Source organism: Schistocerca piceifrons, chromosome 7 (assembly GCF_021461385.2).
Source record: "Schistocerca piceifrons isolate TAMUIC-IGC-003096 chromosome 7, iqSchPice1.1, whole genome shotgun sequence".
NCBI classification, from domain to species: domain Eukaryota; kingdom Metazoa; phylum Arthropoda; class Insecta; order Orthoptera; family Acrididae; genus Schistocerca; species Schistocerca piceifrons.
In genome coordinates this window covers 556178906-556205681 of record NC_060144.1, presented here as the reverse complement: position 1 = coordinate 556205681, position 26776 = coordinate 556178906, and the positions used below count along the sequence as shown (strand labels likewise).

General features: G+C 40.5%; 1 protein-coding gene across 3 annotated transcripts in view; it reads right to left on the bottom strand.

Moving 5' to 3' along the window:
* Positions 1-26776, bottom strand: part of LOC124709117 (myotubularin-related protein 8) — a 412763-nt gene that overhangs the window by 104053 nt on the left and 281934 nt on the right. For all 3 annotated transcript variants that reach the window (XM_047240772.1, XM_047240774.1, XM_047240773.1), the window contains exon 5: positions 2785-2910. In XM_047240772.1, coding sequence (XP_047096728.1) covers positions 2785-2910 — 126 coding nt within the window. The remainder of the gene's footprint in view (positions 1-2784; positions 2911-26776) is intronic.

Sequence of the window (26776 nt, the reverse complement as noted above, 5' to 3'; positions counted from 1 at the left end):
TGTTGTGAAGTAGCTGCCAATTTCAGTGTCACTCATGTACCAGAAGCCATTCTCACGTGTGTTAATCTTCAGCCACCCATTCAAGGTTTCTTTTTTGTCTTCATTCAACATATTTAAAACCATATAAACTCATTGCCAGATTCATTATTTGTGCAGCTGTTTTTTCTTCATCAATGAAACCTTAAAAATCACTTTATTCTATGATCGAACTAGTTTATATGGCTTGACTTCCTGTTAGGCATCAGAAGTCCTGCGTATGGCACCTAGTATTGTTAACTTCTTCCAGAACATCACTAAATCATTCTCACTAACTACCAATCTCAGTGGACTGATGAAGTTATGCCTTGGTCCATTGGCTGTATAGTGGCAGTAATGTGAGGATGTAAAAACTTAGTTACCATCATCATGTATGAGAATCCTCTCATTTGGACATGAAGGGACATTTTCAAGCAATAAAACAGTCTTCTGTGGTAGTCCTTTCCTCTTGTAGAAACCACCAAACTTGTGGTACAAAATGTGTGTGGAGTCATGTTTTCAAAATTTCACTATGCATCTAAGCTCCTTTTTGGTTGTAAAAATGCAATGGAAGATCCTTAGCTTTCATATCCTTGAATGCTCGGGATTTTCTTTATTTTCCAATCACCAGAACACTAGTTTCACTTTATGGTTCCCAGAAGGATTAGCAGTGCACAAAATTGTAGTGTGTTCTTTAGACAACAAGGAGCATGAACTCTCTTAAAAGCAAGATCATGGTTGATAGACATTTTTAATAAAGACCACTTTCATCTGCATTATAAATTTCGTTTGGTGTAAAAGTCTCTTCTTCCACAAATTTCTGTAACTTTCCCACATGGAATCAGCTGCTGCAACATTTTAACTAAGCCACTCTCCTCACACCGTACGTTCATGAATCCTGTCACATCATTTGAATTTGGTGACCCATACAGACGAGGCATTAAATTCTCTCTCTAACCTTAGTGCTACATGAAAAAATTAAGGTTTTTCAGCACACATCATACCTGAAACAATGACACCTTCTGCTCATTTTCAGCTAAACCACTGCAAAAGAACAGCATCTAATTCACCAAATGTGGATCTCTTAATGCTTTTTCATGCAGATGCTCCAGAACTAGAACCAAATTTCCTGGTAAAATTCTTTGTTTTTTGCTTACTCTTTTTAATGTCCCAAACAGTCTGCATTCTAGTACCATAAGCAGCATTTAGTTTTGCAGCAGTTTCTCCCTTCTAAAATCTTTCAATTAATTCTAATTCTTATTTTAATGACAACAAATGTTTCTTTCATTTCTCTGAGATCTCTTTTACAAATTTCTCTTAACTTGTTTTGTTGATGAGCAGCAATTACCATAAAAAACAGAGTTTGTTTCAGATTTATATGGAACAGGCTGCCTGATAACAATGGAAATGGAAATATGTTGTCATGCGGCAGTTGTTTAAACAATGGAAAAGCACTTATTGTCATGCAGTGGGTTGTTTACTGCTGTTTGATAAAGATAAATATTGCCATGCATGGACACATATTGTACCTAAAACACACAGTTTCATGGGTACTCTTATTTAATGTGTGCATTAGCACAGCAAAATATACTATGAAGATATGGTAATACACACAAATATAGGACGCAATATGGCTGCTCAGCATTCTTTACATACTCTCAGCTCTCCTGACAATGCCAGTACAGTTTTTCTTGTCTGATAGCTACAATGAGCAGCTGTTGAAACATGGAGGTTGCTGTCTATACGAGAGATCTAAACTCGCAGACAGTGACTATTTGAGGTCTTGCCCCACTCTCCGACACTGCTGAGTTGAGCTGACTCTTGGTATTGTTTACACAACACATATTACTTGCAAAAGCTCTAAGAGTGGAAATATCTTACATGAATAACATGCTTTAGATACTTATTTTCCTCTTTTCCTACGTCATACACAAAGATGTGCATGTCCATTTACAACTCGTATGTCCATTTACAACTCCTGCCCCCCACTGGCACAAAGCTACATAATTAAAGAAATAGCAACATGTGAGAGCACTATATGTTTTACTAGTTGATACACTCACTGTGTTGCATTTTACATATATTATCCCCCTCCCCTCCCCCCGCTCCTCGTCGTCCTCATCTATTTATACCCCACTAAATACTAATTATTTGAGATCCTATTTTATTACTCGCCCCCCCCCCCCCTCCCCCAAACAAAATCATCTTTTCTAGTTTCATAACTATGTTTGCTTCTTACTCTATCCCTTCATTCTATCCTCTTCCAGCCCCAATTTCTTACAGACATTTCCTTCCACCTTTGTCTCTCTTCTTTATCGTATCTGATGGGTTCTGAGTAATTCGACCTCTCCTAAATGTTCTTACCAACCTCCATGAAAGAGGTAATTTGCTAGAATCATCATCATTATGTGCTCTCTGAGGCCTCCCTTTCATCATTGTCCTCCCTTCCTCTCAGATCCTGGGGTCTGCGTTACCTGCCCTTCCTTTCACACCATCTTTCTTTCCTGAATAAGGAACTACCAGTTTCTAAAGCTGGGATAGTTTTTATTGCACTTTCTCACTTGTCTAACAGTAGTATTTACTATTTCACTTCTTAATGGAAATACTGGCAAACCATAATGTCTCCTTGTAATTTTCTAATTACATTCTCAGTGTTGCAAAATTCTGAAAACCATGTTCACCTTATCAAAAAGCTAACAACCCACACATACAAAAATAAATATTTATTATCATTTTAAATGTTCATCTTAAGGAGTACTATGTTATTACCTTGTTATGGTGAAGATATGTGAGCACTGGGAGCCGACCTTTGCTCCTGAACTTGGAGCTGCCAATTAGCATTGAAGTAGACGCTGATGCTGGCACATACAGAGATCGTGGATAGGTATCACACACCTATAACAAATGGACACAGTTTCAACAGCACAAAAAAAATCACAATATGTTTCACAGTTTGAAAATTTTTTGTTAGGTTATATACAATGTTTGTTCCATAGACCTTTACTCAGAAGCCAAGGTTGTGAAACATGCCAAAAGAACATAAATACATGATAAAGCTCCAAAAATAATATAGAATAAGTTGTTGTTTTATCCAGGTGGAATAAATCAAATCAAAATTTTAAACTTATCAGAGAAACGACATGTACCACCTGAGCTGTTACTAAAGTTATTTATTTATGATTGTGATTTTGGTTATGTTGCCACTCTCAAGTAACAACATAAGAGTTTAATAAATAAACAAAATAAATGAAAAAGCAGTTCTGTTTTATAGATACAATCTGTCCTCAAAATTTTTGTAAGGGATAAATCAGTTTTTAAAAAGAATAACAACTTTCTGCAACACCATGAACTGTGTAAAATCATATTCACTGTTGTTGACATAGCACTTGTTGCCAACAATATATTTGTACATTCCACATCTTATGCATGACTAAAGGCAAAAAGAGGTGCTGTCTATAGTAAATAAAAAAAAAATCTTCTGACAAAAGAGAAGTGGCTGCATGAATATCAGAGCTCAGACCGCATGCCAGTACTTAGCAAAGAAGGGATGCCACACATAGAAGGAATGTATAGCAGGGCTACACAAAGGAGATGAAGCACATGAAAAGTATATGAGTCTTTCAGTGTTGTGTCAAATTCTTCTCACAGTATCATATCTCCAATGTTGAAACAAAGCACACAATGCAGAAAAAATTGAAATCCTTGGGAGAATATAACATAAAAAAATTCATCCATTTCATAATTACATGAGACAGGCAAAATTTCCTAATATTTCAAGAAGAATTTAATAATTCCAATTCCATAGAAGACATGCTGACAGGTTTAAATATTCACTGAACAGTTTAACAAGTCACAGTTGCAAAATATGGAGACGAATTAGTTGAAGAATGGAAAGACTGGTAGAGGCCAACCCCTCTGAAGATCAGTTTGCATCACAGATAAGTGTAGGAAAAACAGGAGGCAATACTGAATACTTAAAAGGCAGACCTATGTTTACAACAGTTATAAGAGTCAAAGGATATGAAAGAGAAGCAGTAGTTGGCAAGAGATTTGAACAGAACGAATAGTGTCTTCAAAGGAGGTTATGAGATGAATACCAACAAAAGTAGAACAAAGGTAATGGAATGTAGTTGCACTGCATCAGAATATGTTGAAAGAATTTGATTAGGGCATGAGACACTAAAAGCACCAGGTGAGTTAAAAAAAAAGTGAAGCACTCAGAAAGGGGAGGAAACAAAATGAAACTTCAAGTGTTGAGAATGTATGTGATGTTATTCCAATTATCACAAAATCATTTCAAATTGACAAAGGTTATGGCAGTATAATCTCACTTATCAGTATGATGTTGCAACCCCTCTGGCCTGGATGCGTGCACTGATTCATTTAAGAATGGCGCTACAAAGCTGTTGTATCCTCTCCTGTGGCAAACTGACCGACAACTGTTGTAACTGGTTGTTGGTATCCTGGATACTTGTGCTGGGATGGAGTTGAAAACTGAGCAGGTCCCACACACATTCTACCAGGAATAGATCTGTGGATCTTGCTGACCAAAGCAGTACCACTACAATACACAGACAGTCCACTGAGACATGCACCATGTGTGGATGAGCAACGTCCAGTTGAAAAATGGCGCTACAGTATTTTCACAAGAGAGGATACTCATAAGGAAGCAGAATGTCCATGATATACCATTGCGTCATCAGAGTTGCCTTGATCAATACCAGCTGTGACCTGAAGTCATCCCCGATGGCTTCCCTTACCATGACACCAGGAGTAATACTGCTGCACCTCTCCAAAACATTGGAAGAAAAGGACCCTCCCCCCAAATCGACACCAAACTCACTCATAATGATTGCCAGGTAGTGCAGAACTGCAATTCATCAGTAGTCCACACTTCCCAGCCATGGCACCACTCTAAATGCAGTCGTTTATGTTAATGGAGGCCTACGTGTGGAAGGTAATTCCCTTGCCTGGCTGTTGCTAGACTCAGAGCAACGATACAGAATGATAAAGTACTGCAGAGAATCCACTGCTCATTGTCAGAGGAGAGGCATCACGAATATGGAGGGTTTACAAAGTGCTTGGTGCACAATACACTGATCCTCCCTTGTGGTGCTCAGATTTGGTCGACCTCAACCCCAATAATCCTCCCTTGTGGTGCTCAGATTTGGTCGACCTCAACCCCAATAATGTATGTGCCTGCACTCACATTCCTGTGCAGTCCAATATTGGCTCACTGTCACATCTAAATGCCAACAAATGTGTAAATTGGACGATTTGACCAGCCAGCCACATGGAGACCCACAATGAGATCCCTTTCATGCTTAGTCATTTGTTGATGACTCTGTCTCCCTCAAGTATGCAGCATATCTGTGGGCTTAACAGTAATCAACATCTGATGCTTTTCGTGCCACTTATACAGGGTGGAGAAAAATTGTGTCACAAAATTTTAACCATGGATAGCTGATGCCAGTGGGAACCAAATTACTAGTGTTGTGTAGGTTGACAACACAGTATTTCTAAACTACAGAAACTTGGTATCACACGCTCCGATCAGCCGTGGGATTGCCCTGTTCCCATTTGTCAGTTGACGGGCAGCACTATGGTCATTGGTTCACACGTACAATGTCCCTTGCTCCGTCACTGCCACAATGTGATATGCACGTGTCAAATAGGTCATGCTGTTTGTCCCCACCTCACATCAAAGGCATTCACATGTACACTTCTCTTCGGAGCGCGCACACACGTCACCTGTGATTTAGTCATACAGTAAGCATGGTGGCACAGTATTGTCTTGAAGAGCAATAAGGTATGGTTTTTGTTTATGGACTAGCCGACAGTAATACGCATGAAGCTCGACAGTTGTATGGAGAATGGTACCCAGCAAGACACCAACCACGAACCGCAAATGTTTACAGTAATCCACTGGCAACTTGGCAAAACAGGCTCATTAGTGGGGTATCATGGTGATGCTGGAAGACCTTGAACAACGGGATGTTGCATTTGAAGAGTGTGTTCTTGAACGCTTCGAAGAAACACCTATGACAAGTACTCAAGTGGCCGGACACAACATGGGGGTCACTTATCAGTCAGACTGGGAGGTTTTGAGGGATGACAGCTAGCATCCATTTAGTTTCCAATCTGTCAAAGAACTAAATCCTGTGGCGGACTACAAACACAGGCTAGGGTTTTGCCGGTGATTTCTGCGATGTGATGCACGAGACCCCGACTTCCCCGCCATTCTGTTGTTTACCAATGATTGCACCTTCCATTGGGATGGCCTCTGCAACACTAAACATTCATTACTGGGCAAGGGGAAATCCTCACATCACTTACATCCACAGAAACCAGGAACAATTTTCGCTAAACATTTGCACAGGTATTGTGGGTGACCAGCCAATTGGGCCGGTCCGTCTACCACCTCGACTTACCAGAGCAAATTACCTTCACTTTTTGCAAAAACTCTACCTGGCCTGCTGGAAAATGTTGCCCTGGACATAGGGCTATGCATGTGGTTGCAGCATGATGGGGTGACCGCACATAACACCGATATTTTAATGAACACTTCGACAGCCATGTAATTGGCAGAGGTGCTCACAAGACCTGGCCCTCTCAATCACTAGACCTCTCGCCACCGAGCTTTTTCCTACGGGGATTCTTCAAGGTTCTAGTTCACCCACCCGGGTGTGAACCACCTAGAAATGAAGATGAATTAATGGATTGTATTCAATATGCCGCCAATCACATCAGGGCAATGGCAGAAATCTTAGAGTTTGGCGAAACATTGTTCAACATTACCAAGCTTGTGTCATGTCAGAGGGTCACCAGTTCGAGCACCTTCTTTATGTAAACAATGTCCTAGCTACAAATAAGGCCCTTTTAAGAGCCAACACAATTTGTAAAAGACTGTATGCAACAGGTTTGTTACCAGTATGTCTTATCATGAAACTTCAACGGATGTGTCGGGACCCCAGTGGATTTGCCCCCAGGTCCCCAGAGTGGAAGGCTGGCACACTTCCACCGAGAGTGTGGGCCACCTTGGACACATCACGATCTCCAGCAGGCAAAGCATTCATGGTCATGCATTGCCGAGAGCATTCGGCAACTGGGCAACCCCGTGTCCAATCACAAAGCGTGGCGCCAAGTTTCCATAGTTCAAAAATTGTGCGTTGTTGACCTACACAACATTTGTAAGTTCGGTTTCTACTGGCATTAGCTATCCAGGGTTAAAATTTCATGACACAATTTTTCTCCAACCTGTGTATCCCATGAGACCATAACAACACTAAACACAAACAACAATAAAGCATTTTGACTTCTAATTATTTACATGCCCGTCAATGGTGTGTGTATGTACGAAGATATGTTGACATCTGACCATGTCGTCTGGCTGCTTCCCCTTGTTTTTGTCAGGTAGTGTATTTAGACAAAAAAGTAACTAACATAACTGAAGTAAAAACGTTATAAAATGCACAACAAAAACAGCAAGAAAAGTGTCTAAAAAGACCTCTAACATCAAATATAGACATAAATATAATAGAGGGAAACATTCCACGTGGGAAAAATATATCTAAAAACACAGATGATGTGACTTACCGAGCGAAAGTGCTGGCAGGTCGATAGACACACAAACATACACATGAAATTCAAGCTTTCGCAACAAACTGTTGCCTCATCAGGAAAGAGGGAAGGTGAGGGAAAGACAAAAGGATGTGGGTTTTAAGGGAGCGGGTAAGGAGTCATTCCAATCCCGGGAGCGGAAAGACTTACCTTAGGGGGGAAAAAGGGGTACACACTTGCACACACACATACATACATCTGCACATACACAGACACTAGCAGACAAATATAGACAATTATATAACAGTTCGGACAAGAATAGGATAGAAGATTTTGAAATGTGATGCTACTGAAGAACGCTGAGGTTGAGACGAGGGTATCACATAAATTATGAAGAGGTACTGAATCATATATGGGAGAAAAATTATGGCACAACTTGACTAAAGGAAGGGATAATAATATAAACGAGCTCAGACAATTTGTGAACATGCTCATATGGCTTGAGAACTTTGTGACTGCTTTAAACAAAAATGGTAACTATATGTAAATTTGTGTTTAGCAAACCTTCAATAAATAACAGCGGCCTTGCCATTGCAATTTGACCCAATTATGCTAGGAGTAAGTGATTAAACAGTTTATGAAAGTGAACAGACTAAACACTGGCTGCTGTAATTGTAACAGAGTACAATAGTAAGAGTTATAGGAAAAAACAAGTTATGCCTAGCAGCTTTGTTTTTCTCAATAGTGTGTAAAATCTGTCGGGAATCAATTTTAATGAAAAAGTTAAATATACTGAACCAAGGATTAAAATTAAATGTAACATCAAAACTAGGAAAAAAACCTAATCGCAAATAACAAAATCACATTACACATATCACAATAGATCTAACAACAAAGGATTCCACAGCTAGTGTCATGATGATTAAATTTCTTCTGGGTATTGTAACACATCAGTGTATAAAATGCTTTAATTATAAACTTACACCAACATTTCAACCGTATTACAGTGGCCTTTCTCAACAAAAGGCTGGTTTTGGTAAGGTGACTATTTACTGCAGATTAATGGTATCAATATACGTCTTATTTTTGATACTTTATTGGCCCCAGAATATAATAGGCTAGTCATGAAAGAAGGGGGGAAGGGTAGGAAAGAAGCTATTGGTATGCTAACTGGATTGTCAGTGATTGACAGCAGTCTGCAAATAAGCACATGGCTTTTGGCGGGCACGTTTTCTTCCTGGTGTGTGCGGAAATACATTTATATTTTCCCTGTAGCTGTTTGCTTAGGCTGTCTTGTCCTTGCCCAGTGAGGCTTCTGCCCCGCGAACACTTGTGGCCCTTTAGACTTGGATAGCTGGCAGCCAGGATGCCAAAAGTTTGTAGCCATCATCTCTATTGATGATGTCAGGCTGCTTAATGATTTCAATTGCTCCTCAATTTTTATTTGCTGCGTCCATGACTTTCACCAGCACACGGGCTTCCTGGAACAAGATAGGCTGCCCTCTGTCATGGTGGTGGTCCACTATCACCGATTTATTATGCTGTATTAATTGCACATAGCATTCATGTTCTGTTACTTGTGACCTAACTGGTCTGTCTTATGCAGATAACTCTGCACTCAAAACATAGTTCATATACTCCCGTAGTATTTAGTTTGTTGACTGCATCCTTGGTGGAACCTATAATGCTGTGGATCCTGTAGCTGCTGTGGAAAATCAGTCTGAAACCTCAACAGTGGCGGATGTTGCCTAGCCTTTTACTGATGGTAAGTGCACTAGCAGAAGCTTCTATTCCTTGTCCTCTTATCTTGTTTCATTTCAGATGGCTGTGGTCGCCACTCTTATAATGTTGTTGTCATAATTATTGGCGCTGAACATGTGGTGCAGCTCCCTCGATTCTTCCCTGATATTGCTAGGGTCATTTATCTGGTAGGCGTGTGCAGAACTAAATACTTATCAGCAGGGTGATGGTTGCTCTCCGCTTGCAGGTACTGATTTGTGTTGGCTGGCTTCCTGTACACTGTGAGTCTCAATGACCATCCACAGTTCTATATACTTCCACGTCCAGAAGCGACTGTTGTGTTAGATTTCACTGGTGAACTCTGTATTCTTATGCAGGCTCTTTAAAGGCTGAAGTAAACTTCCCATCTCTGCCTCCCTGTGTGGCCAGATACATACCCTAGCCAGCAACAAGGGCTTAACGGTGCAAAAGCTAGGGGGTGTTTGCTCAAAAGCTTTCATGAAGATGTCCACAGCAAGAAAAGTATGAGAAATTAGATGCAGTGCCAATGGGCTGCCCTGCTCTCCTCAGTCAAAGCGGACATCTTCATCTTCATGGAATATTTTGAGTAAACCACCCTAGCTTCTGCACCGTTACGCCCCCATTGCTGGCTAGGGTATGCAGACATCACATTTGTTTTATGGCCAAATGGAAAGGAGGAGTTGGGAAGCTCCCCTCAGGATTTAAATAGGCTGTACAAGGTTATACAGTTCACCCACGAAACCGAAAACAATGGCATATTATAATTTTTGGTCATGGAAATATACAGAACTATGGATGGTACACTGGGACACAAAGTGTACAGGAAGCGAACCAGCACAAATCAGTACCTGCAGCAGAGAGCTGTATTCAATTCTGCACACGCTGACTGCCCATGCCTACCAGGTAAGTGACACAAACAAACATCAAGCAAGAATTGAGGGAGCTACACTACATGTTCTGCACAAATGGTTATGAAAAAAATATTATAAGAAAGACTACCAAGGCCAACCAAAATAAAATAAAAGAAGAGGGCAAGGAAGAGAAACTTCTGCAAGTGCACTTACCATGTGTAAAGTGCATTAATGAACAGCAAAGCGAGTCCTCAGCCGACGAGGTTTCAAACCGATTTTCCACAGCAGCTACAGGCTCCACAATGTGATAGTTTCCACCAGGAACGCAGCCAACATGTGCGATTAACAGAGCTCCACCAGGACTGTGGACACACTACCTTGCTTCAGGAAGCTCGAATGCTGTTGAGATATTCATGGACATGGTAACGAAAAATTCAAGAGGCAAACTGAAATCATTAAGTAGCCTGACGGCATCAACAGAGAGGATGGCTGCAAACTTCTAGCATCCTGGCTGCCAGCTATTCCAGTCCAACAGGCCGTAAGCGGTCGCAGGACGGAAGCCTCACTCGGTAAGGATGTGATAGCCTAAACAAACAGCTACAGGGAAACTATCAGTGTATGTCCACGCACACTAGAATGAAAACATGTCCATCAGAATGTGTGCACTGATTTGTTGACTGTGACGTAAAATTGTTGGAATTATACAAAAACACATGAAATGCAATGAAATTATAATATGTAGGTCAAATAACAGTCAATAAAATAATAAGAGACATTAATACAAAGTACAAAATGCCAAATGCAGTTCGGATAAAAGCAGATAAAGGAAATACACATAATTATGCAAGAGGCAATCTATGAGAAAAGAGTGTTTTCAATGAAAGTAAAATTACACAAACAGACAAATTCAATAACAAATTAAATGCATTATTAAAAATATAATTACAAAGTGCTAATCTTTTTACTGATAAATGAGTAAAAATTGAAGGTTTTTATCATTTCACATCGTCAGTCTTCACATAGTGTATCAGCATGAGAGACAATTCTCCCTCATTTTTCAGGATAACAAACATGGATTCTAAACATAAATTTAGTATTTTTCAGAAAGAGTCAACAGATATAGTAACTCACAACTCATTATGTCACTAGAAATTATACTTTCATGCTATGTTCTACAAAATATACCTATTAAAACAAGTTCAGCGCAAATGTGTACCTACGCCTGAGCAATGGTGTGGAAATTCATGTTAGTTTTGTGGTGAATCAGGAACAGTTTATAGCTTTCATGACAGATGGACTTAGTACATTGCTACTAGTCAATAACCATTTTTTCTGGCGTTCTTCAAACTGATACTGAATAAGTCTGTCTGGTGGAACACAATGTGACTTTTGTTTGTGATTTTTTTATTTGTTACTACTATTATTATTATTATTATTACTAATAATAATAATAATATGAGGGAGCAGCTGTCCTCCTCCACCCTCACTTGGTATAGCCTTTCTTTGGAATATGTACGGTGATAAATCTTAATCACCAGAAACAATACAAAGCTGGTGACAATGAATATTAATTTACACTCATGAGAGAAGAAACAAAGAACATAAAACTGTCATTCACTATGAAGTCATACATTGGAATAGTGTAATACAAAACTGCACACTTTTTCAAATACACTAAAGTTGGGACTATTTTCCGTGACAATAATAATTTAAAACAGGACATCTGATGTAATATTATGAAAGCTATGCCGCATTCCAGCTCCAGGGTATATAAAGTAGTTTGCAAGACTTGTTCGAAGAGCTAATACATCAGATGAGAGTGAGCATTTCTTTGGTTGGCTGTATAGGGATTCACCCTTGTTCATGAGACAAAAGTAAAAGCTACCCATATCTCATGCATTTACTATCAGATCTGAAAAACTTTTAAAACTAACCAAAAGTGATACCTCAGCATTTGCAATCTCTTTGCAAGAGACAAGATGTGGAATATTCGACATTGAAAAGCATTTTAAAATCCTGAATAAAATAAAGTGGCGGGTAAAGTGGTGAATATTTTGGAGGAAACTGATACTCATAATCAGATGAAGCAGATGTACTGTTGAACAAAAAGTATTAATTAGCAAAAGGTTTTAAGATAAATTGACTATATTTTCAAGGAGCAAGATACTGCAGAGTAATGCTAAGGTTGTAACTTCAGCACTGGACATCACACATGTGGACCCATTTAGATACCCTTTCAAGAATTTAAACTATAAGAAAAAGAGAACAGTATGCCTTACACAATGCCATATGTCACAGTATTATACAAAACACTACATCATTGTTTTAACAAGTTATGTTTTATGTTATTAAATTAGATAAGCCTCATGTATTTTATGTGCATATTATGCAGGTATGTTTGGTGCCGAGACATGATGATTATATACAAAAAATGGAATCTTGCTGCATACAGAATGTATCTGAAGAGTAGTAGCAGCCTACACCAAAAGTGCTGTAGAATGGGGTAAAAAGGGACACTGGGGTGATCGGGTGCAAAATTCAATAAGATTACTTTTGTGTGTGAAACGTGTGATAATAACATATTTTATAATAACAATTTAGTGGTTGATTTGACTCGGTGATATTCCTGCCGTTGCCATTTCTCACTCCCCCCCATTAGCCGCCTAATAGTCTAATTTCTTGGGAAGCAAGAAACTTTTGTTGCAACAAAAGTTAAATATTAATTTTAATCCCTTGTATTTTTTCTTTTAAAGTATCATAGGATATTTAATTTCTGCATTGTTTCATTCATTATATCATCAAAATTTATTTTAATAAATTGAAGACCATGTTCAAGGTAAATTTTTGTTATTTGTTGGAGTGAAAAGGGACATTTATCTTATACTTGTTAGTATAAAACCAATTCTAATTTCAAGTAGCATTTATAGGTTATTTGGACTACAGAGGGGAGAAAATGACTGGACTGTAGTGGACTTTAGTGAATGTCATGCTACTTCATCTGGAAAAGTCTGTCAAAACTGGTTCGTCGGTATGGTGACAAGACGTAATAAATGAGAAACACAGTGAAGTATCATTTGTTAAATTCACTGAAACCAAAATCAGCTCAGGATCAAATTTTATACAGCCAGAGATAAAAGAGCATTGCCTAATCAAGAGACACTGGGTTGTATGACTTCTACTACATCCACAGGTCCTTCAAAGAAGTTAATGATGCTCAGTACTTATTTCATCTTTCCTTAATTTTAGAACTGTGGCAACTATTGACAGCCACATCATCAATAGCCATTCATTCTTCAAGCTGCCTTGTTTGACTTCAACTTATCTGGTAGCTGTGATGCTTTCTTTCACACACTTCCTGTTATTCTGTTCCGAGTTATATGTACTAAAAGTGTACTTCAATCATAAAGCGGGGCTGCATTCTACTTTCCACTGGGTGTAGTGAACGAATATCCACTGTGGTGAAATCTTTTTTCTATTGATTTTGTTATTTCGTCATTTCGTGGCCCTTCTCTTTGTGAGCCATCAACAGAAACAGTTAAGAACAATGGATATAACAGGTATGACACAACCATGTTCCTCTGTGTAACTGCAGCCACAAAATTATCTTGTCTTGCCGTCAAACACACAAGTGTCTTGTGAGGTAAGTCCAACATGGCAGCAATGCCACCCCGTGCTGCCAACTCTGAATGTCACTTTCTCCAGTAACTACAGATCTACAATCGCTTCGCCACTAGGACCTGCACCAATCAAATATTAACATTATTCACTCCCGACATCCCAACCAGCAAGTGATTTGACTTTCACACATGAACCACACTGTTCAATCTAGTGCTCAGACTATTCGCAGTTGTTTTTCCAAAAGGCTACGGCCATTGCACCTGCACTGGTCATTGCCCCTTCTGTGCATGCTGCACTTCATGCAGCGTCCGGACAACGCCCCTCCCACTCTGTCACTGAGACCTCAGGTGACACCGTGCCTGAAACAAGGCCACAGCACTCTGCTCACTGCGCTTCACCATAACAGATTGCTCCAATGCTTTGGCTAGGTGCTCCCGTGATGTGACTCGAGCAAATCAGATGACTTCCAAAATTACTGCAACTATTCATGGGCAGACAGAGACTCAGTTTGCCCTGATCAACAGTATTTTTGACATCCATGGCATCCACAACAATGATGCTAAATTCGTGTGCCTCATCAGCCAGCTGCATTAACATGATGACCTGGTTGTTGTTGTTGTTGTTGTTGTGGTCTTCAGTCCTGAGACTGGTTTGATGCAGCTCTCCATGCTACTCTATCCTGTACAAGCTTTTTCATCTCCCGGTACCTACTGCAACCTACATCCTTCTGAATCTGCTTAGTGTATTCATCTCTTGGTCTCCCTCTACGATTTTTACCCTCCACGCTGAATTCCAGTACTAAATTGGTGATCCCTTGATGCCTCAGAACATGTCCTACCAACCGATCCCTTCTTCTGGTCAAGTTGTGCCACAAACTTCTCTTCTCCCCAATCCTATTCAATACTTCCTCATTAGTTATGTGATCTACCCATCTAATCTTCAGCATTCTTCTGTAGCACCACATTTCGAAAGCTTCTATTCTCTTCTTGTCCAAACTATTTATCGTCCATGTTTCACTTCCATACATGGCTACACTCCATACGAATACTTTCAGAAATGACTTCCTGACACTTAAATCAATACTGGATGTTAACAAATTTCTCTTCTTCAGAAACGCTTTCCTTGCCATTGCCAGCCTACATTTTATATCCTCTCTACTTCGACCATCATCAGTTATTTTGCTCCCCAAATAGCAAAACTCCTTTACTACTTCAAGTGCCTCATTTCCTAATCTAATTCCCTCAGCATCACCCGACTTAATTAGACTACATTCCATTATCCACGTTTTGCTTTTGTTGATGTTCATCTTATATCCTCCTTTCAAGACACTGTCCATTCCATTCAACTGCTCTTCCAAGTCCTTTGCTGTCTCTGACAGAATTACAATGTCATCGGCGAACCTCCAAGTTTTTATTTCTTCTCCATGAATTTTAATACCTACTCCTAATTTTTCTTTTGTTTCCTTTACTGCTTGCTCAATATACAGATTGAACAACATCGGGGAGAGGCTACAACCCTGTCTTACTCCCTTCCCAACCACTGCTTCCCTTTCATGTCCCTCGACTCTTATAACTGCCATCTGGTTTCTGTACAAATTGTAAATAGCCTTTCGCTCCCTGTATTTTACCCCTGCCACCTTTAGAATTTGAAAGAGAGTATTCCAGTCAACATTGTCAAAAGCTTTCTCTAAGTCTACAAATGCTAGAAACGTAGGTTTGCCTTTCCTTAATCTTTCTTCTAAGATAAGTCGTAAGGTCAGTATTGCCTCACGTGTTCCAGTGTTTCTACGGAATCCAAACTGATCTTCCCCGAGGTTGGCTTCTACTAGTTTTTCCATTCGTCTGTAAAGAATTCGTGTTATTATTTTGCAGCTGTGACTTATTAAGCTGATAGTTCGGTAATTTTCACATCTGTCAACACCTGCTTTCTTTGGGATTGGAATTATTATATTCTTCTTGAAGTCTGAGGGTATTTCGCCTGTTTCATACATCTTGCTCACCAGATGGTAGAGTTTTGTCAGGACTGGCTCTCCCACGGCCGTCAGTAGTTCCAATGGAATATTGTCTACTCCGGGGGCCTTGTTTCGACTCAGGTCTTTCAGTGCTCTGTCAAACTCTTCACGCAGTATCATATCTCCCATTTCATCTTCATCTACATCCTCTTCCATTTCCATAATATTGTCCTCAAGTACATCGCCCTTGTATAGACCCTCTATATACTCCTTCCACCTTTCTGCTTTCCCTTCTTTGCTTAGAACTGGGTTTCCATCTGAGCTCTTGATTTTCATACAAGTCGTTCTCTTATCTCCAAGGGTCTCTTAAATTTTCCTGTGGGCGGTATCTATCTTACCCCTAGTGAGATAGGCCTCTACATCCTTACATTTGTCCTCTAGCCATCCCTGCTTAGCCATTTTGCACTTCCTGTCGATCTCATTTTTGAGACGTTTGTATTCCTTTTTGCCTGTTTCGTGACTTAATACTCTCACTACCTGCCTCGTCTAAATATGCCAGCACACAGGACATTATAATCATGGCATGTCTTACTCACCAGAGGATGCAGTTCTTCATATCATACACGAAAAACACATGGGTATAAAATCACTATTGCAGCTGTGGCATAGATTGCACGAGACCCTGAAATGCTTCCGGATATTGCCCTTCTGACATTTCAGATGGTTCCTCAGGACCTGAAACTACAACTATTATCCCATGTCACTGAGACTTTGGATCCCCAAAATTGCCTACCATATAAAACATCGTCACCAGCTCCTACCTCCAGCGAGTCGCCCTGCATTTAACACAGTTGGCAACAATGTTTTCACCACTCCCTCCTACTCTTGCCCAAATGGTAGGGGCGACTGTGACACTAGACAGCATCATGCTGTCAACTGGGAGCCAGCTATTAGCCCTACTGGTTCTGAACCCCTGCCCTGCTCCCACTGCAGGCAACCAATCCACCATTAGTAGCCAGTGTTGTATGCGTGGCAGATGGTGTGAAAGACTCCCATCACACTCCACACCCCATCTACTTGCTATGCTGCTTCCATGCGACATTTGGTGACACCACACAGAACTGTCGACTTCCTTGTGCAACAGGGAGCCATGTCGAAGAGCAGTCATCATTACCCAAGTCTTCTCCCTCCAGCTGACTTCACGTGCTCGATCGAGCTACTAGTACACTGTTCCTTGTCAACATGGGCACCAATTCAAGTGTCACCCTTTTCTCCATTCCCCCTCCAAGCCTCCTACATTGTCAACGGTTCTACAAGCAGCCAACAGCTTCACTATCTCCACCCATAGCACCACCCATCTACAGCTCCAACTTCTGCCTGGGCTTCAATTCTCTTGGACCTTCCACATCACCATCATGGATGGTCCGGTCCTCAGGATCAATTCCCTCAGCCATTTCACTCTCTTACTGGGTCTTCACGCAGCTGCATTGCTTCGCAATGCTTCAGGCATGCACATTCCCGGCTCTTTCGCCTACGCTCACCTGTGGCTCACTGTGACCTTCCACCCACACTTCCTTTGAGTGCTCTCACCTGAAGAGATCTTGTGTCAGTTCCTCTATGCCAAGACACAGGTGCATTATGCACCAACAGCAACACTTGCCACCAGCTAATCGCTGACATGTCAGTCAACTTGAAAACCTCACTGCTTTGCAGTCACCTTCCGTCGAGAGTCCTGCCACCTAACCTGCCACCTCTTCTTCATCTGCCGTGCTGTAAACACACAAGGGCAGTGACTTTTACTCCCCTACTGTTTCGTGTGACATTTCTCTTCTCCCTCACAGGAAACCACACATTCCTCCCTCCCCATCCAGTGCCTCTGAACCATGTGTTGACATAATATCTAATAGTACCTGCCACAGGTTAACTACTACGGAAGGTCTTACCATCTGTTGCACAGCTATACACCTCACTATTAAGAAACTGTGTCATGCAAAGCCAGCTGTGCAAGAACTCTTACAAGATTGTATTTTACACCCGTCTGATAGCAACTGGTCACTCCAAATCCACCTGGTTTATACGGAGGACAGCAACTTTCGATTATGTGGCTGATGATCGTTTTGTGGGGCACTCAACTGCACTGTTATCAGTGCCCGTACAGAGTCCCAATTTTTACACAGTCCAATTTTTACACAGTCCAATTTTTACACAGTCCAATTTTTACACAGTCCAATTTTTACACAGTCCAATTTTTACACAGTCCAATTTTTACACAGTCCAATTTTTACACAGTCCAATTTTTACACAGTCCAATTTTTACACAGTCCAATTTTTACACAGTCCAATTTTTACACAGTCCAATTTTTACACAGTCAAATCAAGCTACTGTCATGGATGATGATGATGATGATGATGATGATGATGATGATGATGACGAAATGATGAGGACAACACAAACACCGAGTCCCTAGGCAGAGAATTCAATTATGTGGAGATTATCATAAACTCAATACAAGTACTGTTATGGACAACTAACCAATACCTCACGTTCAAGACACTGTGCGAGAGCTCCATGGTGCATAGTTCTTCAGTGTTATTGACTGTTGAAAGGCTTGCCAGCAGATTCCAATGCACAACCTTGAGAGTCAAAAGATTGCCATTATCACATTGTTTGGCATGTTTAAGTATTGCTCCAAGACCTATAGCCTGAAGAATGCGGCCCATAGGTGGCAATGGTTTTTTAACGCCGTACTGTTTACATTAACATTTTGTTATGCTTACTTAGATGATATCCTCATCTCATCCACCTCCACCGAGGAGCATGACTGACACTTAGCCCAGGCGTTTGAAGTTCTTATGGACAACAGTATAAATATGAACCCCAGCACATCACAACTTCGACACTAAAGCGTTGCCTTCCTCGGACACACTGTCACCCCCAGTGGAGTCCATCCGACGTCAGACCATGTGGCTTTATTTAATGAACTGCCTCTACTCGAAACTTATTGTGATCTCAGACAGTTTCTTGGTATAGTGAACATTTTCCAGCATCATATCCCTATGCTGCTTCTCTTCAGGACCTCCTGACAGATGCCCTGGTGGGTAAAAACACCTCCGGTGCACACAAGGTACAATGGCCCGAGAGCATAACCCACGCATTCAATGACAAAACAACTCTTCCTAATACTGTCGCTCTCATGCACCCAGCTGTGGATTTTCGTATCTCCATCACTATGGAAGCTAGAAAATCTTCGAACAGCACTGTTTTGCATCATCATCTTGGTGACACCTCAGAGCTGCTCCGTTTCTTTTCCAAAAGACTTTTTTTCTTCATAACGCAAATGGTCAATGTCATTGATAGAGAACTGTTAGTGATTTACAAGGCAGTCCATCACTTGCACCATGACATAGGGAGAGGGGTGAGGGGTTTAAGATGTCACAGTTTTTACTGACCACTGGCTGCTTGTAGATGGCATACTTAGCCCCATGGCCAACCTCCCCCTCGCCATTTCCGGCATTGGACCCAATCTGCCCGTACATTAGAGGTGTCAGAAACATCAAGACTGATTGTCATGTGCACTCTGTTTCTTTCCTACTCACCCTAAATGAAATGTCAAGTGCAGGACCCTGACATCCAACACTTACTGTATAACCTCTTTCTCTTTGACAGTTAAATCACGTCATCTCCCGAGTTCTACTTTACTTGTTTTGCATGACAAATCTATGAGTACACCTCACCTAGTGGTCCCTGCATCTCTTTGACATAAGTTTTTTCAGCCTTACATGAGCTGGTACAGCCAGGAATCACTGCTACCACTCACCTGGTACCCGAGCATTTTGTGTGGCCTGAAATTCAAAGAGAAGTCACACTTGGGCTCACACGTTTACCTTGCCAACACAGTAAAGTAAGCTGTCACATCCAACCTCCTCTAGGGAATTTTGAGAGCCTAAAAGGCAAATTTTCCCCACATCCATCTAAACCTCATCAGTCCTCTGCCCCCTTCTGTTGGATTTAAGTACATCCTTTCCATGATCGACCATGCCAACAGATGGGTGACAGCTGTGCTTCTTATGGACATTTCAGCCTATTCAGTTGCAAGTGGCAAGTGGCAAGTGGCAACAGGCAACAGGAGGAACAGGCCTAGAACTTTGTTTGTCAGCTTCATGGTGAATGTGGAAAATAGATTTGACCTGTTACTTCAGTGAGAAGCTGGTGAGCCTCAAGCAGTTGCAGGTGTAGACAGGGCACAACAAACTTTTAGCAGCAAATTGAAAAGTAAGAATGTAGGGAAATCAGCAAAGAGAAAGAAAGTGTTGTTGTTAGGTAGTTCCCATGGAAGAGGTGTTGGCCAACTTTTGCAGGATGAACTAGGATCAGAGTACCAGGTCACAAATTTTTTTAAACCTAGTGCTGGTCTGGAGCAGGTGACAAAGTATTTAGGATCACTCTGCAAAGATTTTACTAAGGAAGACACTGTGGTTATAGTGGGTGGGGCAGGTAACAGTACTGACATAGATCCTGGGTACAGTATAGGGTGTGACCTTGCAAAGATTGCATCAGCATCGAAGCATACTAGTGTTGAGTTTGTATCTGTTCTTGGGCGCCATGACCGACCTCATTTAAACTCATCTGTCAAGAGAATTAATTTGGAGTTGGAACGGCTGCTTATGTCAGGTGCAGGGTCACACATTGGTGTGGTTCCTGTTGATTCTCTCAATAGGTGGGATTATACTAGGCATGGCCTTCACCTCAACAGGAAAGGGAAGGGTAAACCGGCTGGGAAAATAGCAGGAAAGTTAAAGGGGGGAGGCACTGTCATGAGTGATAAAATACCAGTGGTTATAGGGTTCAGAAAGGACCCTTTTTTAGGTTGGGAGGTCAGAAAGAAACCAAATTTTAAGAGAGGTTAGGGCTGAGACAAACCTTCAGTTTGAGGGGGGGGGGGGGGGGGGGGATTCTAGCTTATTACATCAGCATAAACAGCTATTGGTTAAGAATTTTCAACGGTCAGCAGATATTTCAACTCTACCCAATTTGAACTCAGTCAATGTGAAATATCAGCTATCATTACTGCATCAAAATATTCGAGGACTGAGAAATAACATTAATGACTTAATTATATCTAAAAACAAAGATGATGTGACTTACCAAACGAAAGCGCTGGCACGTCGATAGACACACAAACATACACACAAAATTCTAGCTTTCGAAACCAACGGTTGCCTCGCCAGGAAAGAGGGAAGGAGAGGGAAAGACGAAAGGATTTGGGTTTTAAGGGAGAGGGTAAGGAGTCATTCCAATCCCGGGAGCGGAAAGACTTACCTTAGGGGGGAAAAAGGACAGGTATACACTCGCGCACACACACACACACACACACACACACACATATCCATCCACACATATACAGACACAAGCAGACATATACAGAGGCAAAGACTTAAGCAATGACTTAATTACCTGCATAGATGAATTAGAGTCTTCAAACCCAGCTGACATAATCTGCCTCTCTGAACATACGAACACTGGTATATACATTTAAGTGTTACAGGGTTTAGGTTAGCATCTCACTTTTGTAGAGCAGAAATAGAGAAAGGAGGAGTTGCCACATTCATCAGGAACTGTCATAAATTTAAGAACATAGACATTCATAAATTTTGCCTAGAACAGCATATGGAAGCATGTGCAACAGAAGTAGAATTTCACAAAAAATCCTTCATAATATTACGTGTATATCGAGCACCTGCACATAACTTTAATCTGTTCATAAAACACCTTTCAAGCTGTACTGGCCCATTTCACAACCAAATAGTGGTTGCTGGTGATTTCAATGTAGATTTCCTTAAAGACTCTCCTAATTAGAAGTTATTTGAGTTAGTAACACTATCATTCAACTTAATTCCCACTGTAAAGTTCCCCACCAGGGGAGCCAATTGCTCACAAACAGCCATTGATAAAATCTTTATAGAAAAGTCCAATGAACAAAATTATATTAAAAAACCAATAGTCAATGGCCTCTCAGACCATGAAATGCAGTTCCTTCTGTTAAATGTTAATACTGAACAAGATATAAAATCTGTTAAATCTGAGCCAAAAATTGATTATTTTAGGACACTCCTCAGAGACATTCACTGGACTGATGTTTACAGTTCTCATGGCATGAATGAAAAAATATAACACTTTTGCTAATAAAGTGCTTACCTTACTTGAACACTGTTTTCCCCCAAAACTAACCAACGTTAGAGCAAAGTCTACAAAGAAGCTATGGATTACTCAAGGAATAGGGGTATCTTGTAAAACAAAAAGAAAACTGTATCTGTCAATCCGAAACAGTTCTGATGTTGATGCTATAGCACATTACAAGAAATACTGCAAAATATTAAAGACTGTAATACGGACATCAAAGCAAATATATTACAAGGAAATGATAGTCATAACAGATAACAAAATAAAGACAATATGGGATATAGTGAAGGAGGAGACAGGTAGAACCAGGCATGAAGAGGGGCAAACAGCATTAAGAGTAAATGATACATTGGTGACAGGCTGTGTATAGTGTTGCAGAACTTTTTAACGAACATTTTAAAATTGTTACTGAAAAGATGGGATTGTCAGGTTCTGTAGATGCTGCTATGGAATACCTCAGACCAGACATTTCAAGTAACTTCCATAATATGAATTTGACCCTCACTACCCCAGCAGAAATAATATCCATCATAAAATCTTTAAAATCAAAAACATCTTGTGGGTATGATGAAATACCAGCTAAGTTAATTAAAGAATGTGATTCTGAGTTAAGTAACACATTACATGTTTAACAGTGGAATATTTCCTGAGTGGTTGAAATATGCTGAAGTTAAGCCACTGTTTAAGAAGGGAGATAAAGAAATAGCATCAAATTTTTGTCCAATTTCACTTTTGCCGGCATTCTCAAAAACTTTAGAAAAAGTAATGTACAAAACCCCCCCATGAACCATGGACCTTGCCGTTGGTGGGGAGGCTTGCGTGCCTCAGCGATACAGATAGCCGTACCGTAACTACAACCACAACGGAGGGGTATCTGTTGAGAGGCCAGACAAACGTATGGTTCCTGAAGAGGGGCAGCAGCCTTTTCAGTAGTTGCAAGGGCAACAGTCTGGATGATTGACTGATCTGGCCTTGTAACAATAACCAAAACGGCCTTGCTGTGCTGGTACTGCGAACGGCTGAAAGCAAGGGGAAACTACGGCCGTAATTTTTCCCGAGGGCATGCAGCTTTACTGTATGATTAAATGATGATGGCGTCCTCTTGGGTAAAACATTCCGGAGGTAAAATAGTCCCCCATTTGGATCTCCGGGCGGGGACTACTCAAGAGGACGTCGTTATCAGGAGAAAGAAAACTGGCGTTCTACGGATCGGAGCGTGGAATGTCAGATCCCTTAATCGGGCAGGTAGGCTAGAAAATTTAAAAAGGGAAATGGATAGGTTAAAGTTAGATATAGTGGGAATTAGTGAAGTTCGGTGGCAGGAGGAACAAGACTTCTGGTCAGGTGACTACAGGGTTATAAACACAAAATCAAATAGGGGTAATGCAGGAGTAGGTTTAATAATGAAGAGGAAAATAGGAATGTGGGTAAGCTACTACAATCAGCATAGTGAACGCATTATTGTGGCCAAGATAGATATGAAGCCCACACCTACTACAGTAGTACAAGTTTACATGCCAACTAGCTCTGCAGATTACGAAGAAATTGAAAAATATATGATGAAATAAAAGAAATTATTCAGATAGTGAAGGGAGATGAAAATTTAATAGTCATGGGTGACTGGAATTCCAGTGTAGGAAATGGGAGAGAAGGAAACGTAGTAGGTGAATATGGATTGGGGCTAAGAATTGAAAGAGGAAGCCGCCTGGTAGAATTTTGCACAGAGCACAACTTAATCATAGCTAACACTTGGTTTAAGAATCATGAAAGAAGGTTGTATACCTGGAAGAATCCTGGCGATACTAAAAGGTATCAGATAGATTATATAATGGTAAGACAGAGATTTATGAACCAGGTTTTAAATTGTAAGACATTTCCAGGGGCAGATGTGGACTCTGACCACAATCTATTGGTTATGACCTGTAGATTAAAACTGAAGAAACTGCAAAAGGTGAGAATTTAAGGAGATGGGACCTGGATAAACTGAAAGAACCAGAGGTTGTACAGAGTTTCAGGGAGAGCATAAGGGAACAATTGACAGGAATGGGGGAAAGAAATACAGTAGAAGAAGAATGGGTAGCTTTGAGGGATGAAGTAGTGAAGGCAGCAGAGGATAAAGTAGGTAAATAGACGAGGGCTAGTAGAAATCCTTGGGTAACACAAGAAATATTGAATTTAATTGATGAAAGGAGAAAATATAAAAATGCAATAAATGAAGCAGGCAAAAAGGAATACAAACGTCTCAAAAATGAGATCGACAGGAAGTGCAAAATGGCTAAGCAGGGATGGCTAGAGGACAAATGTAAAGATGTAGAGGCTTATCTCACTAGGGGTAAGATAGATACTGCCTACAGGAAAATTAAAGAGACCTTTGGAGGCAAGAGAACCACTTGTATGAAAATCAAGAGCTCAGATGGAAACCCAGTTCTAAGCAAAGAAGGGAAAGCAGAAAGGTGGAAGGAGTATATAGAGGATCTATACAAGGGCGATGTACTTGAGGACAATATTATGGAAATGGAAGAGGATGTAGATGAAGATGAAATGGGAGATACGATACTGCGTGAAGAGTTTGACAGAGCACTGAAAGACCTGAGTTGAAACAAGGCCCAGGGAGTAGACAACATTCCATTGGAACTACTGATGGCCTTGGGAGAGCCAGTCCTGACAAAACTCTATCATCTGGTGAGCAAGATGTATGAAACAGGCGAAATACCCTCAGACTTCAAGAAGAATATAATAATTCCAATCCCAAAGAAAGCAGGTGTTGACAGATGTGAAAATTACCGAACAATCAGTTTAATAAGCCACAGCTGCAAAATACTAACACGAATTCTTTACAGACGAATGGAAAAACTAGTAGAAGCCGACCTTGGGGAAGATCAGTTTGGCTTTCGTAGAAATACTGGAACACGTGAGGCAATACTGACCTTACGACTTATCTTAGAAGAAAGATTAAGGAAAGGCAAACCTACGTTTCTAGCATTTGTAGACTTAGAGAAACCTTTCGACAATGTTGACTGGAATACTCTATTTCAAATTCTAAAAGTGGCAGGGGTAAAATACAGGGAGCGAAAGGCTATTTACAATTTGTACAGAAACCAGATAGCAGTTACAAGAGTCGAGGGGCATGAAAGGGAAGCAGTGGTTGGGAAGGGAGTAAGACAGGGTTGTAGCCTCTCCCCGATGTTATTCAATCTGTATATTGAGCAAGCAGTAAAGGAAACAAAAGAAAAATTCGGAGTAGGTATTAAAATCCATGGGGAAGAAATAAAAACTTTGAGGTTCGCCGATGACATTGTAATTCTGTCAGAGACAGCAAAGGACTTAGAAGAGCAGTTGAATGGAATGGACAGTGTCTTGAGAGTAGTATATAAGATGAACATCAACAAAAGCAAAACGTGGATAATGGAATGTAGTAGAATTAAGTCGGGTGATGCTGAGGGAATTAGATTAGGAAATGAGACACTTAAAGTAGTAAAGGAGTTTTGCTATTTGAGGAGCAAAATAGCTGATGATGGTCGAAGTAGAGAGGATATAAAATGTAGACTGGCAATGGCAAGGAAAGCGTTTCTGAAGAAGAGAAATTTGTTAACATCGAGTATAGATTTAAGTGTCAGGAAGTCTTTTCTGAAAGTATTCGTATGGAGTGTAGCCATGTATGGAAGTGAAACATGGACGATAAATAGTTTGGACAAGAAGAGAATAGAAGCTTTTGAAATGTGGTGCTACAGAAGAATGCTGAAGATTAGATGGGTAGATCACATTACTAATAGGGAAGTATTGAATAGGGTTGGGGAGAAGAGAAGTTTGTGGCACAACTTGACCAGAAGAAGGGATCGGTTGGTAGGACATGTTCTGAGGCATCAAGGGATCACCAATTTAGTATTGGAGGGCAGCATGGAGGGTAAAAATCATAGAGGGAGGCCAAGAGATGAATACACTAAGCAGATTCAGAAGGATGTAGGTTGCAGTAGGTACTGGGAGATGAAGAAGCTTGCACAGGATAGAGTAGCATGGAGAGCTGCATCAAACCAGTCTCAGGACTGAAGACCACAACAACAACAACAACAACAATGTACAAAATCGCCTTTATAACCACCTTATCTCAAATAACATACTTTCAAAGTCGCAGTTCAGATTTCTAAAGGGTTCTGATATTGAGAATGCTATCTACACTTACAGTGAAAATGTGCTTAATTCATTAGACAAAAAATTGCAGGCAACTGGTATATTTTGTGATCTGTCAAAGGCATTTGACTGTGTAAATCACAATATCCTTTTAAGTAAATTAGAATATTATGGTGTAACAGGAAATGCTGCAAAATGGTTCAAATCTTATATCTCTGGCAGGAAACAAAGGGTGTTATTAGGAAAGAGAATGTATTAAGCTATCAGGCATCATCCAACTGGGAACTAATTACATGTGGGGTCCCACAGGGTTCCATTTTAGGGCACTTATCTTTTCTTGTACGTATCAATGACCTTTCATCAGTAACATTACCAGATGCCAAGTTCGTTTTGTTTGCCGATGATACAAACATTGCAATAAATAGCAAATGAAGTGCAGTCTTAGAAAGATCGGCTAATAAAATATTTGTGGACATTAGTCACTGGTTCCTAGCCAATTCTCTGTCGCTAAACTTTGAAAAAAGACATTACATGCAGTTCAGAACTTGTAAGTGGTGTCCCACAAGCATATGCCTAACATACGATGACAAGCAGATAGAATAAGTGGACTGTGTTAAATTCTTGGAATTACAGCTTGATAATAAATTCAACTGGGAGGAGCACACCACAGAACTGCTGAAGCGTCTTAACAAATCTCTATTTGCAATGCGA